Below are 14,043 nucleotides of genomic sequence, written 5' to 3'. Positions count from 1 at the left end.
TGTTTATTCAACTATAAGTTCCTAAGAACTGCTGGGAGAACAAACAAGAAATATGAAAGTAGAAATATGAAAAACATACCAGAAGTTATGTTTACAATAAAGTACTCTACAGTACTATTTTTGTCCGTCAACTTTAGTTTGCGCCTTTATGTTGATAAATGGATGAACTAACTGCACAATAGCGCCCTCATGTGATTAGCTCTGAATTTGCTTGGAGTAAAACCCACCAATCAGAAATGAGAAACTGGGTCGAATCCGAGTAACATTATCTACTATTGGTCAGTACTGCGCATCTCACTATCGCCGTTTCCTATTGGTTCTCTTTCCACTAACGTGTCATAAACAAGTCTTCGTACGATGCTGTCTGATATTTGGGATTAGTTATTTTATCAAAAGTGTGCTGATGAAGGAATAAGACATTTCGTTCCTGCATAAAACAAGCAACCATGGAGGTATGAACTGGTTAGATGTTAACTTGAATTATCAAGTTTTAAAAAGAATATGTTACAGCTGTGTAGCAATGGCTAATGGCTAACACTGTCAAATCCAACCACTATGTTTATATTTGTAATGCTGTAATGCTGCGGATCAGTTTTTACTTTTGTTATTGGAATACAATTATCACATTAAACCAAAATGTACAGCGCAACAAAATGTGGCACGTGCAGACAAACTTACTGAACATACTGAAGTTCAGTCAAAGTAAAATAGATTGAAATACATTCTAACAAACTGGTTTGATTTTATTTGTTCTCTCATTTCGTTTTACGTCTAAATACATAATAGACAGTAATTATACAGTAGTTCGTTTTTTCACCCGGAAGTAAATTACATTTTCAATCTTCAAACGTACTACACTTTTTGTGTGCACACTATTCTTAGTAATGTGTGATGTGCATTATATTTAATTCATTTGTTGTTTACAGAATATTCAAACCCTTCCGATTGACGTTCAGTCCAGCAAACTTTTGGGTAGGTGATTTCCTGAGCAGATTACTTTTTATTAATTTCTCTATATGTAAATATGTTTTGTAACAATTCTGTCCATACTGGCAGACTGGCTGGTGGATCGCCGTCACTGCAACATCAAATGGCAAGGTGCCATTCATGGAATCAGAGAGAAGATCAATGCTGCCATCCAGGACATGCCTGAGAACGAGGAGATCAAGCAGCTGCTGTCTGGCTCATGTAGTGTTACATTTTATTTTTATATTACAAAGCATAAACATTCAGCTGCCTTGCTGTAAGCCTACAGTTAAAGGTTTTAGAATAAATTCTAGACAATTATACTTTTTTTTCTCACCTGCAGACATCCACTATTTCCACTGTCTAAAAATAATCCAAATCCTGAAAGGAACTGAGGCTTCGTCCAAAAACTTCTTCGGCAGATATTCATCCCAGAGAATGAAGGTGAGAAGTGCAAACATCATAAGTTGAGACGGTTTCATAAGAAGTATTTGCTGATTATTTCAATATGTTAAAACCGTTTTGTGGTTTTTATAGGACTGGCAGGAGATTGTGTCTCTGTATGAAGTGGATAATATTTATTTAGGTGAGTATTCATGCAGTGATCTATTACGTTATATATATATATATATAATCTAAAGTTTAACTAAGCATCATGTAATTATCAAGGTTTCAATTATATTCTCTTTTTTGCAACCTTTTAGACCTTATTTTGTGGTTGTTTCTGCTGAAAATGCCAAATATAAACGTATAATATATAATATGCTGTAATTAACGAGGACTTTGTTGTAAGACATTCTGTTGGTAGCCTCTTTCTCACATTCTATAATGTTTTTGTTTTTTTCATCCAATTCTCATACCGTTTGTTAGCTGAGGTTGCCAGCCTTCTGATCCGGAATGTGAGCTATGAAGGTCCGGCTCTAAGGAAGCAGATTGTCAAAGCTCAACAGCAGCAGCAGGATTTCAGTCGGAAGGAAACAGAGAGTCAGAACTCTGCGGTTGACCTGAAGGAACGATACCACGCCGCATGTAAACAGTATGGAATCAAAGTGTGTGCACACATGTTTAATTTTAATTTTATGACCTGTGTCTCTTGTCCAGCTTTTCCAGAGTCCTGCTAAGAAATAGTGAAATAAATCATAGTTTATATAGTTATATAGTTATTGAAGCATATACCATCAGCAAAAAAACGCAACCAAAAGTGGTAATAAATAAAAAAAATGTTCAGTCTGCAGATTGTGAACAAATGTGGCGATTAATATGATTACTATTTGTAGATCTAAATTCAACCTAAAAAGTGGAAAAAGTCAAACAAACATTTACTTTCCTTTAAAATATATGTGTCATTTTTGTGGTCCTGCAGGGAGAGAGCGTCACACGTGAGCTGCAGGCTCTGGTGAAAGACCTGCCAGTGGTTCTCGACCAAGTTGGGAAGGATGTTGTGAAGTTAGAAGAACATATTAAATATTACACAGCGTTTACTAATTTTGTTTGTGAGTGGTGAGTTAACGCATTCCTATTAACATGAAAGCATTTTTCTTCCATTTTTTACAACTAAAAATATCTTCCTTATAGGTCTGAGCCGCTCCTGCCCATGCTTACCTTTGTCCTGAACAAAGGAAACATAACGTTCTATGAGTGGAGAACAGGAACTGTTCCCACAGTTGTTGAGAGGCCAGTGGTGGAGGAGGCTCCTCCTGAAACCGTTTCAGAGGACACGGTAAGTTGGACTCAAGGAATTGCGTCAACTCCCTGCCAGTGTCGCCACTCGCCATTAAGTATTTGTTATTAAAATTATTTATATTGTAATATCTTCTATCAATATTAAAAATGATACATGGAGGATGCACATTATTTGACCTGAACTCTGAGTCACAGATTAGTAAGAGCAGAAATTCTGAATCCAAAACTGGGACAAAAACCTCATGAACCCTCATAGCACAATTAACATGAATAATAATTTTTCTTACTTGATTTTACAATTACATCTTGAATCAGAAAGAGTCAACAGTATCATATGTAAATCTACAATTATTTGTTTTAATGTGTCTAATAAGATACTTTATTATTTATTTATCCAAAGAAAATTGTTATCAAAGAACATTTTTGAAGTTGATGGGTGGACTTTTTAAAGTTTTGTGAAGTTCTATGACATTGAAGTTACACTGTCCTGACACTGTGGGGAGCGAGAAACGACTTTTAAAATATTCTGTTTTGCTGCTTTAAATACAGAAATGTCATGTTTTAACTCTTCTTTTTTCCTACTTAAGATTGATTGGGGGGATTTCGGTAAAGGCACTGTGAATACAGTGGTAAAACTTGAAGAGGGAATTGACTGGGGCATCAGCCTGGAGCCCAACTCTGAGGTAATACTTTTGCTTTTCGAAAAAATCCCCCACACATGATCTCTTTAAACACTTTTTTTTTCACCGCTTGCCAGGATGCTGGTGGGATTGACTGGGGCGATGGTGAAACAGCTGCCATTGAAATTGAAGTTATGGGGACAGGAATAGACTGTAAGAGCAACATGTCCCATATTTTACTTTCATTCGCCAGAGTTTAGCTCTGACATGTTTTCTCACAGGTCCAGAGGGTGTCGCCAGAGGGGAAGATGCTCTTTCAATACTAGAGACCACTAAGACACGCAGTCAGTTCATTGATGAACTCACAGAGGTAAATCGAATACAATTTATTGGTTATTTATATTTAATCTAATTCACACAAGTTATACTCTTCTGTCGTTGTGGTTTTAGTTGGAGGTGTTCCTAAGCCAGCGACTGCGTGAGATGGCAGTAGAGGATGATATCGTCGCAATGAACATGTTCCAAACGGCACCTGCCATCATTCATGCGAAAACTGAGCGGCAGATCAAGAAGATGCTGTCCGAGGTTCAGGATCTTGTCATCAGACTCACCTCTCTCCGGATGCAACACCTCTTCATGATCCAGGCGTCACCACGGTAACCAGGATGTCTAATAATAAGTAATTTATTAAGTTTATGTAAAAAATATTTGTGTGCAGGTATGTTGAGCGGGTCACTGAGGTTCTAAGGCAGAAAATGAAGCAGGCGGATATTCTGGTTCTGAAAAGCACTACGATGGTTGAGAAGAGACAGGAAGCGTTGGAGGAGCAGGCGAGGCTGGAGCCACGTGTGGAGCTGCTGGCAGGAAGCACCCGGGAACTCCAGAAACTAGTAAGACTCTATCTTAAGACTGCCCTCTATATGGTCACAGTTGCTGTTAATATTTTATTCCTGTCATTGTTTTATCTTTCCAGATCGAAGCAGATATTTCCAAACGGTACAATAACAGGCCTGTCAATCTGATGGGGGTTAATGTATAAGGAAATGTTCTTGTGATGAATTAAAGAAAATATTTAATTCACAATGTTTTCTTTTTTCTCATACTATGTTTTTTTTCATTGGCCATTCACACACAAAAATGATCAAATGCAATTTTTTGGTAAATTTCCACTCTATTCTAAGTGAATTCTAAATTCAAACGGATGTTATTTCACCATAATACATGTTTGTAAGGAAATAGATGTGGCAACTGTTTTAATTAATTTAGTATTGTGAAATGGATTCTGGTTGTAATCAGTTTTGTAAAAGAAAAATATGTATTTATAATTAATATTAAAAATATTATTCAACCCCGTTTTTTTCATTTGGCCTCACTGACTTCTGGGTCTCTGTCGGGACACGTTGGGGGATTTTCATCCAGCTGACGAAAGCTTGCCAGTAGATGCTAGAATGTTCTACGCATGCGCTGTGCGGAAGCATGTTTTGGTGTCAAGCGGCGCTGCTAGGCTAGCCGGCCAGCTAGCTATTCTGCAAGTCATGGTGGCCCATTCAATGAAGGAAGGCTGAGGGCAAGCAGAATGCCTGTTTTGATAACGCCGTCGAACTTTTTGACGAGGGGGAAGTGAACAGACGTGCAAACGTTGGACTGGACCTACAGGCGCCATGAAACTGATGTAAAGCTTCTGGCGTAAGTATTAAATAAATAGCTTTTTTTCCAATAGTGCGTATAACGTTGTGCTCGTGACAAAGATGATGACATCTGTTAAGAGTATACATATGACTACAAGATGACAAGGCATGGGACGCTCGTTGTGGTTAACTCGTGTTATTCGTGTTATTATTTACTTTTTACTGAACTTCACTGGTTACAGTAGCTAGCGGTTGACTAGCCTGTTAGCTGGTCCCGTGTGACAGCGGCCAATGGAAGAACCCCGTTTCAAACCCCGCCCTCGCTTTATTCCTATTGGCTATAACCTCCTGGAGTCATGTGACGTCGACGCTCCATGTCGGCTGTGAGTGGTTGAGAGCTCACGTCAGTCACTTTTTTACCACTTGTTGCCAGGGAGAGTGATGCCAACCCTGGCGGAAGTAGCGAATGTACCGGCCACTTTTTTTTTTAGCAGCTACATTTGATTTACGAGTCCAACCGGCAGCATTGACTCCGTATTTTAGTATATCCCGTGTTATATGAATGCCTTGAGAGGTTGACCAGACGTGCTGACGGGAATATCTGTCGGTAAACGTCATGAGGTCGAAGATGGGCGCAGCTTAGGGAGAGGAGGGAGGGACCCTTCTGCTGCTAGCCTGCCCAGCGAGCCTCACCAACTCCTACACTCACCTTCAGCAGCATCCTCCAGAAGTAGTTGTCCTTTAAAGGGTGGGTCACTTCAAAATGTGAGTGTTCTCTGTTCTTGCTAGCAAAAAAAAAGAAAAGAAACCATCATATAACGAGGCTTCGCTTCTCTCCAGACGAAGGAGGGTCGAGAGATTGCAGGGGGTCTAGGATACCCTGCTGGGCTTTGTTTCTATTAAAATGTACTTGATATCAATAGGTAAATGATCGAATGAAGCTGCTATATTACTTTTAAATCCTGCAAGTAACTTAAGTATTTTCTATTTCAGGTGAAAGAAGACCAGAGCTTTTACGAGAAGGAGGCTGTGATTTAAAACTGGACCCATAACTAGAAACCCCACATTGGCACTTCTAAATTAAGACTATTTATTTAATCTATTTATTTGAGTTCAACTCAATCGTTTAGGCAAGAGGTGTTGAGCCAGAGTTTTTGGCCCCCTTTTTGTTTTTATTTTTTATTTTTACCTTTTTTCCTGTTGTAAAGAAATGCTTTACCTGAAAAAGTACTTCACAGAGGGCCTGATTCAGTTCACCATCCTCCTGAGTCTCATTGGGGTGCGGGTGGACTTTGACACCTATCTGAGCAACCAGCTCCCCCCGCTCAGAGAGATCATCCTGGGCCCGAGCTCAGCCTACACCCCCACACAATTCCACAACCTGCGCAACACGCTGGATGGCTATGGCATACACCCTAAAAGTGTGGACCTGGATCACTTCTTCACAACTCGGCGTCTGCTGAACCAGGTGCGCCAGCTGGATCGTCTGTCTGTGCCCAATACAGAGCTAAACACGTGGCTAGTGCATCGGGACTCAGAGACGGCGGTGTCCAACGGTAGCCAATCCAGCTCCAGCATCACCCTGGACAATGGGGCCGACATAGAGGACATTAACAACCTTGACGCTACCCCGGCCATGAGGGCAGGAAGCGGAGCATCTGAATCAACATACAACCTGAACGTAGCAGACAGCAGCTTGGGGGCGGTGGCTTCAGAGGGAACACAAGAGCAGGGCAGCAGAGATGGCAATGATGACCTATCCAAAGAGGTGAGATCGCTTGCTTAACTGTCATGTATAAGTATTACAGTCCCAAGTTATTTATCACATTTTGCTATCAGAAATGACTACACTGATGCTAGAGGTTTTAATTCAATTAGGTTATGAACTGTGGTGAACTGCCACTAGAAACTCCTCCATTTTTCTGGGACCTGATTTCTAACCCCATCAGTAAATATAACAATAGCCCCAAAGGGAAAGATTAAAAATCATCATATATATAATTTGCTTAAAAGGACTTAAACATAACTATGTTAGACCTTTACTATGGGACGGCGATGGTAAGGTTACCAGATTTATATTATTTTTTCCCATTTCAGTGGAAGTAAAACAGAGATAAGGTCAAAAGAGTTCAATACAACACTATGACTTAGTACTTGATCATGGAAATATCCTAATGAGAAATTTAACTAAAGTTATATATCTAACTATACACAAACTAGAAATCTGTCATGACACTGTAATAGGATTCATATTTTGTTTCCAACTGCTTATTTGTTGCTCAGCTATTGACATACGTATCCATATGTGTCTCAAAACACTTATGAATTGACCATATGAGAAATAATTCCTAGAACCATTGCATTTACCTTGTTATATCCTTACCTTGTTATACCTTCTGTTTCATTATGACATTTTCGTGTCATTAATTTACGCCTGACCCATTTACCCCTAGACTCTTTGAGGTAATGACATGGTGGAACAAAATAATGTAAGTATTGGTTGAACTTTCTGATACACAATGGGGTCTTAAGCTGGTCCGTTAAAGGTCAACTAATGTCGAATCCAACTTTTCTGACTCACTCACATGTTTCAAATGTTTAAGTTCATATCCAAGATGCAGTAAGTCCCTCATTATGACGATTTTTTTTTTGAAGTTATTACTTTATAATGTTCTCCCCCGTCTGAGATCTCGGCGAACGAGAAGTTACGAGAGCGGAGTCCATTATGGAGTAATAATGGTCTACACTTCTCCTCCAGCCAGCTGTAATCTCGCCCGATTTGTTTATACGAGTCCCTTGGAGGTGGAGACTTCTCGATTTGATGACGCGCGGTGACATTCCTTGATGTTTGACCAATCACAGCAGAGTGGGTGTTATAACGGTAAACAAGATTTAATCTCCAGAAATAAGAAGTCTTTTCAGTGGGCGGGTCTTAAGCTAATTTTCTCATGTAAATATTTAAACGAAAAGAGAGTTTTGTACAAACGGACACATACTGATGATACAATAGAGTCCAACATATATTTAAGACACACTTAAATCAAAATATTAGTTGCCCTTTAGGTCTTTTTATGAATGGGATATTTTTTGGTGCAACTAAGGTGTGTATAAAAAGTACTGAAGTAAATATTGTACGAAACATCACTTGAGGGTCAATACAATTAAATATGTTCTGTTGAATCTAAAATAGTGACATCTGTCAGATTAAAAATTATTTTTATGGGAAATTGGTTTTAAGAATAAATATAAAATAACATAACACACATCATAATTGAAAACAAAAAATGCATTTACAGGAATACAGCAATAATTGTTATTTATGTCCTTAACTAGTTATGAGAGATCCAAATCATGTGTTTTGTAAACCTCTGTTTTGCAAGGGTTTCACCAAGTGAAGAAATAACATTAAAAGGCTTCATTGATGAAACGCATCAGTCAAGAGTCATTAAGTCCGTTATCCTTGTCACATGTTGACCACCGTGCCAAAATATTTATGTCATGGTTTCATCATCTGACTGCATCACTGTAACACTGCTGGCCAGAAATAACCTCCAAAATATCAAGTGTTTGTTAGATTGGTGTAAAACCATTCGAGGATCAATGACCTCCTTCTTAGCCTGTTGTTGAACAACAACAGAATATTTTCTGCTTTCAGGATATTGACTTGATCGACATATTATGGCGACAGGACATCGACCTCGGAGCTGGAAGAGAAGTTTTCAACTACACCAACCGTCAGAAGGAGAATGAGGAGGAGAAACCTAAGATTCAGGAGAGCAAGGAGGGAAGCGAGGAGCAGGAGAGCTGGAGGAACGGCGTAAACCTTCAAGGAGCCCAGCCAGTAGATGGCGAGACTGGAGAGAGCATTCCAGAGCAGGTTAGTGGACCAAAGCCACTCTTAAACCTCATGCACTGCTTCTTAATATTTTGTAAGCAGAGATGCAATACTTATTTTACTGTACTGATCCAAAGTACTTTCTAGTCTGGGGAAAGTTTTCCTCACTCATCATTACACAACACTGTCAGCTGTACGATGCTTGAGGGGTTTCCTGCATGTACAATGTACCCCCATAGTATACTTGAGATTAAGATCAGAGATTTCATACTGTCATGCTCTCCATATACATTTTTCCAGCACATTTGGATCACATGCCCAAAAATAACATTTCCAGAAGTATTAGTGTCCTTGTTGTATTTATCCATTGATGGTAAAACCCGTGCTGTGTATTCCTGACACTCTGTCACATCAGGGTCTCAATTCCACATCTTGTCCTCATCTTTTGGTTTGAATTTGATTAGGGCTACATTTCTAGACATTCAGGACATTGTAATGACTCCACTTCTAGTTATTGCGTGAAACTTGAAAGCCTGAGGCTGCTCTTTCTTTCTAACATTTAGTAGTAGATCATGTAAATACAATGTTTTAACCCTTGTTTTATCTGAGGGTTATCCCTTGTATTGTCTCTGGCTTCCAGAAATACATATGCAGTGGCGGAGGTCGTCACAATTACGCTGTTTTCGAGCCTTCGGGTCACCTCGAGTCTGAGATAACACAAGGGTTTTAAAAAATGCTTATTATGCATTTTCTAATAAAATGCACTTGTCTTTATTAACTTTATTGTTATTTGAGCCATTTAGGTATAAATAAATCTGAGGGCATGCCCTCATTATTTCCTCACCAGATACAATACAGTGTTTCCCACAAAGTTATCATAAGAAGGCAAGAAGCAGCAGGGGAGAGGAAAGAGTGGTGTTTGATGTTAGGCGGCGGTGCTGTGGTATTTGTCTAAAATTCATATTTATTGTAACCCAGCATAAAAACGATTTTTATAGAGAAAAAATAATCTATTTTATGGGGAACACTGTAATAGTTTCTGATCAGTAAACTTCATTGTCAGTTTTGAAATGGTAGACCTTAGTTTACAAGCTTCTTTCCTTTATCTTTCCGAAGCTGCCTGCTCTGGGCTCACAGACCTCTCCCTCCCTACAAGAATGTTTGAGACTTCTGGAAGCAACTTTTCCCTTTGGAGAAGAAACCGAGGTATTAACCTGGAATCTTTTCTGAAATGCGTCCTCAGACTCGGAGGAAGTGGGTGTTGGATAAATGTTGGTTTTCTTTAGTTCCCAGCTCGTGTTTTGGCGCCAGTGTCGGCAGAGGAAGCTCCTTCTACATCTCAGACTCTCCCTCTCACACCACAGCTGGCCGTGGTCGAGCCACAGCTGGACCTGGAGCAGCAGTGGCAGGACATCATGGCCATCATGGAGCTACAAGTGAGTGTAAGACGGATCATTATTGACACTGAAAACAAATCAAATTTACTTTTGCCTTTATTAACCAGTGCGATGTGGGGAGGATTGAAATTAATAAAAACATTTCAGCACAAATTTATAAAACTTTTCCTTTAAACTAGACAAAAATAGGTGCTCATGCTCATGAGGATGTAAATCCTCACCAGAGTGAGCAGACATTTAAGCAAGGTTTAAAATAATTCCTCCTGTGATGATGGTTTGAGGAAACGTTCAAGCTCTTAATGGATTCTCTTTTATTCCACGCTTTTGTTCAAAGGCAATGGAGGTTAACACGTCGCTCCACATGTCATCGAGCAGCAACACGAGTGAGACGCCTGATGCAAACGCAACGGGAAGTTTTGGACTCTCTCCTCATCCTGCACCAATAAACCAGAACGTCAGCTTTCACCAGGCTTCCCTGCCAAGCTGCAGTCAGAATCCCCCACAGGTGTTTCAAACACGGGTGGATTCCATGAGCCCCGCCACGCAACCCACCATGCTCAGAGTCTCCTCCAGCAACTCCACCAACATTAACTCCACCTTTGGAACCACAAACCTGACCGGCATCTTCCTGCCTCCTCCCATAAACAGTTCCAGCAGCAACATCACAACCACTATCACCACCCCGTCCATTCTGCAGGACCCTTTCAGCACACTGCTGGAGGAGTCCATGCTGGACGAGATCAGCTTGCTGGACCTTGCCATGGAGGAAGGCTTTAGTCAGGCCCAGGCCTCCCAGTTAGAAGATGAACTTGATTCTGATTCTGGTCTATCTCTAGACTCCAGTCACAGTCCTGCATCTCCGAGCAGCTCCGAGACCTCCTGCTCGTCTGCTGCTTCCTCCTCGTCAACATCTGCCACCTTCTCAGAGGAAGGTGCCGTCGGCTATAGCACAGACTCTGAACTCACCAACGCAGAACCTGAGGAAGGAGCTGTTGGTGGTTATCAGCCTGGATTTAGCAAACTCTGCAGGATGAGCTATCAAGACCCATCTCAGTTCCGAAACCTCCCTCAGCTAGAGGGCATCAGCCACAATCACACGTATAACCTGCCACTTTCCTCTGCTTTCACTGAGCACCCAGAGCTCTCTGGCAAGAAGAACATTCGCGACAAGAGTTCCAAGTTTCTGCCTCCACAGGACTTTATGGACAAGCACTCGAGTCGTGACGAACGTCGGGCCCGTTCCATGAAAATCCCCTTCTCCAACGAAAAGATCATCAACCTACCCGTGGAAGAGTTCAACGAGCTCCTCGCCAAACACCACCTCAGCGAACCCCAGCTGGCTCTCATCCGTGACATCCGTAGACGTGGCAAGAACAAGATGGCGGCACAGAACTGCCGTAAACGCAAGCTGGACACCATCATCAACCTGGAGCAGGGGGTTCACGACCTGCGGCGTGACAAAGCCCGGCTGCTGAAGGAGAAGGTCGAGTACATTCGCTCCATCCGGCAGATGAAGCAGAAGATGCAGAGTTTGTACCAGGAGGTGTTCACTCAGCTACGGGACGAAGAGGGCCGGCCCTATCCACCCAGTGAGTACTCGCTTCAGTACAGTAATGACGGTAGCGTGCTCATCATGCCACGGCGCATTCCCACGGCAGAGCCGAACAGGAAAGTGGAGAAGAAGCAGAAAGACAAAAAGAAATGAAATTGTTTTTCAATTGGAGAGTTTCCTCTGCAGATGCAACAGGGATGTCCCTTATTTTCCTTTCAGAAGATTCTGGTGACTAGAAAAACGGCATTGTCGACTTCTCTTCCTGCCTTTTCCGCACTTTTCATTCTGTTTCGATGTTAATTTTCTGAGAAACAACTTTGATGCAAAAGTAGCTCCTCGTTCCAATGCTAATATTTCATCTTCAAGTGGGAAAAAGAAGGACAAGAAATGGTCTTTCAGGGTTGTTCTGACTGGTGGAAGGTGGTGTGCTCCTGTTTTGAAGGACTGTCAGTTCACAGCACACACCAGAGACTTGTGATTTACGCAATCGTGGAGAAAGATTGTGGAGAGAATGTGAAAGAAGACGGCTCGATTCTATTCAAAACTGATCACCAAAGGATTTGTGTGGGATTTGTTCTCTTGAAGAACCAAAGTGTTCTTGACACGAGTCAGTCTACAAATGTAGGTGCAAAAAGGCCCAGATGAGGTGGCCTGTTGGATGTAGAGCGAGGTGTTCCCAGGCCGTTGGGAATAGGACGCGTGGACACTTGAGGAAAGAGTCGCACTGGGTGGCAAAATGTATCCACTTCCTTATCAATTATACATAGCTGTGTAATTTGTCTTTAAAGAAGCTTGGCTTTATGCATTTTGCTGTGTCTGTTGCTCTTTAAACGAAGGAACTGCATTTAGCTCTTATTAACTTATGTGTACACGAGGTTGGAGCTTTATGTTAGAGGATGTCTGCAAATTGGGAGCCCAGGTACTAAACCGTAAGCTGTAAGAATTGAAATTTTCGGAACACACTGGATTCATCCCAAATAATTAACCATGGGATCGCCCTCTAGAAAAACTTCCACTAAATTCCAAAAAATGGTAAATGAGCTTAAGATCACAGAAGAGGTGTCTCTTGCCTAAAGCGAGTGGAGAGGAAATGTATGTATTGTTTGCGATGAAGTGTGTAACGTGAGGTTTCAATCGATCTAAGCCACGACGGCATATTCTTGTCTCGCAATCTTGTCACCGACCCCCTTGTATGGCCATCTTTCATGCCAGATGGGTGCTGAGATATGTGGGCTGGGTCCCCCGTCATCTCCTGATATTTACCTTTACTCTCTGCGCCTGTGGAAGGGATGCGCCGGCAAAGGTCTTGTACTGTAGCGTAAAGAGGAGTCATAGGTTAAGAAAACAAATGATTGACTTCCCTCTTTAGTGGGAGACTTATTATATCATGACGCTTGAATCGTGAGAAAAAGTGATGGTTTTTTAACCTCAAACTACTGTGACCAGTCAAGGCAGTGGAGTTCTAGCATCGTGTCCCATCGTCTGTGACTCAAGACACTGTGCTCGGTTCATCAACCCGGTACTCCCGACTCACCCTTTATGTTTCGGCCCTTTTTGCTTTCTATGGTCAATGATTTGCCAATTTCAGCCAACCGCAAGCAACTCCATACATCTGAACTGATGTAATGCCAAACTGCCAACCTGATCGCTCACGGGTTTCTTTGTTTCCCTTCACGGCGGAGTACGTTGATGGTCCAGAATGTGTGAAATGTCTTGTGGCCACGAAGGACTTTGAACGCCTTTACTTCATTGTCTTCACATTTGAGAGTTTTTATGGGGCTTGGGGGTCCCCAAAGTAGAAGTGCTATTACTCGTCAGTTTGAATGAAGCTCGTCAGCACATGTGCGACATATTTCGTTGAGAAGAATGAGTAGGTCAGTTGATGCAGCTACCTTAGCGGTCGGACGTAGAATCTGACTTTTTAAGCCACTTTACAATAATGATGTCCAAGAAGTCATTTTAAAAGAATAATGTCCTCATTAAATGTGATATTCAGGCATGAAACCGGTCGACATTTACATTGTTACCCAGTAAGACACTATTTAGGACTGCTACTACGATTCTTTTGTCTGTCTTGTTCTGTAAATATTTGTGTTTGTCCAACTGTCTCCATCTACTGTCTCACTCTGCTTTCAGTTTGGATGTAGTTCCCACTGTCTCCAGCAATTTGTTGGCAATCAGATTTCAAGTTGATTAATAAAGCGTTCTTATTTTCAGCCAGGTCACTGCGGGTCTGCGTCTCTTATTGCCATGTTGTCGTCCTAAGGCAGTCGTAAGACTCCACACCCCGAGGGAGACCAAGTATGGGTATTGATGGTCCATAACTGCACCAGTTCTGATACAAAAGTAACCAGACCGAAAA

At 41.4% G+C, this 14,043-nt stretch overlaps 2 protein-coding genes across 6 annotated transcripts; both read left to right on the top strand.

Annotated features, from left to right (window-relative positions):
* Nucleotides 1-294: 294 nt before the first annotated feature.
* Nucleotides 295-4,579, top strand: cdk5rap3 (CDK5 regulatory subunit associated protein 3). The gene is made up of 14 exons (XM_087784116.1): nt 295-452; nt 927-972; nt 1,057-1,188; nt 1,310-1,410; nt 1,504-1,552; nt 1,837-2,015; nt 2,330-2,466; nt 2,542-2,686; nt 3,237-3,332; nt 3,407-3,482; nt 3,551-3,639; nt 3,720-3,925; nt 3,988-4,159; nt 4,243-4,579. The coding sequence occupies exons 1-14, from the start codon at nt 447-449 to the stop codon at nt 4,306-4,308; spliced, it is 1,500 nt and encodes a 499-aa protein (XP_087640242.1). The 5' UTR covers nt 295-446; the 3' UTR covers nt 4,309-4,579.
* Nucleotides 4,580-4,776: 197 nt separating this feature from the next.
* Nucleotides 4,777-13,903, top strand: nfe2l1b (nfe2 like bZIP transcription factor 1b). Of its 5 annotated transcripts, none has more exons than XM_087784113.1 (6): nt 4,777-4,955; nt 5,891-6,665; nt 8,586-8,774; nt 9,849-9,938; nt 10,019-10,174; nt 10,464-13,903. In XM_087784113.1, the coding sequence occupies exons 2-6, from the start codon at nt 6,108-6,110 to the stop codon at nt 11,832-11,834; spliced, it is 2,364 nt and encodes a 787-aa protein (XP_087640239.1). In that variant the 5' UTR covers nt 4,777-4,955; nt 5,891-6,107; the 3' UTR covers nt 11,835-13,903. The 5 variants fall into 5 exon arrangements, with proteins under 5 accessions (XP_087640239.1, XP_087640236.1, XP_087640240.1 ...); XM_087784110.1 differs by having other exon boundaries at nt 4,779-4,955; nt 8,553-8,774; XM_087784112.1 differs by having other exon boundaries at nt 4,780-4,955; nt 8,553-8,774; nt 10,019-10,168.
* The last annotated feature ends 140 nt before the right edge of the window (nt 13,904-14,043 follow it).

The sequence above is a fragment of the Callionymus lyra genome, chromosome 2 (genome assembly GCF_982586985.1).
Source record: "Callionymus lyra chromosome 2, fCalLyr1.hap1.1, whole genome shotgun sequence".
NCBI lineage: Eukaryota > Metazoa > Chordata > Actinopteri > Syngnathiformes > Callionymidae > Callionymus > Callionymus lyra.
This window is presented reverse-complemented; position numbering and strand designations above follow the sequence as displayed.

Coding starts and splice junctions, on each gene's coding strand:
- cdk5rap3 (XM_087784116.1), top strand. Junction 1,411..1,503: donor ATTCATCCCAGAGAATGAAG/GTGAGAAGTGCA, acceptor TGGTTTTTATAG/GACTGGCAGGAGATTGTGTC. Junction 2,016..2,329: donor GTAAACAGTATGGAATCAAA/GTGTGTGCACAC, acceptor GTGGTCCTGCAG/GGAGAGAGCGTCACACGTGA.
- nfe2l1b (XM_087784110.1), top strand. CDS start 6,108: ATGCTTTACCTGAAAAAGTACTTCACAGAGGGCCTGATTCAGTTCACC. Junction 9,939..10,018: donor CCTTTGGAGAAGAAACCGAG/GTATTAACCTGG, acceptor GGTTTTCTTTAG/TTCCCAGCTCGTGTTTTGGC. Junction 10,175..10,463: donor TCATGGAGCTACAAGTGAGT/GTAAGACGGATC, acceptor TTTTGTTCAAAG/GCAATGGAGGTTAACACGTC.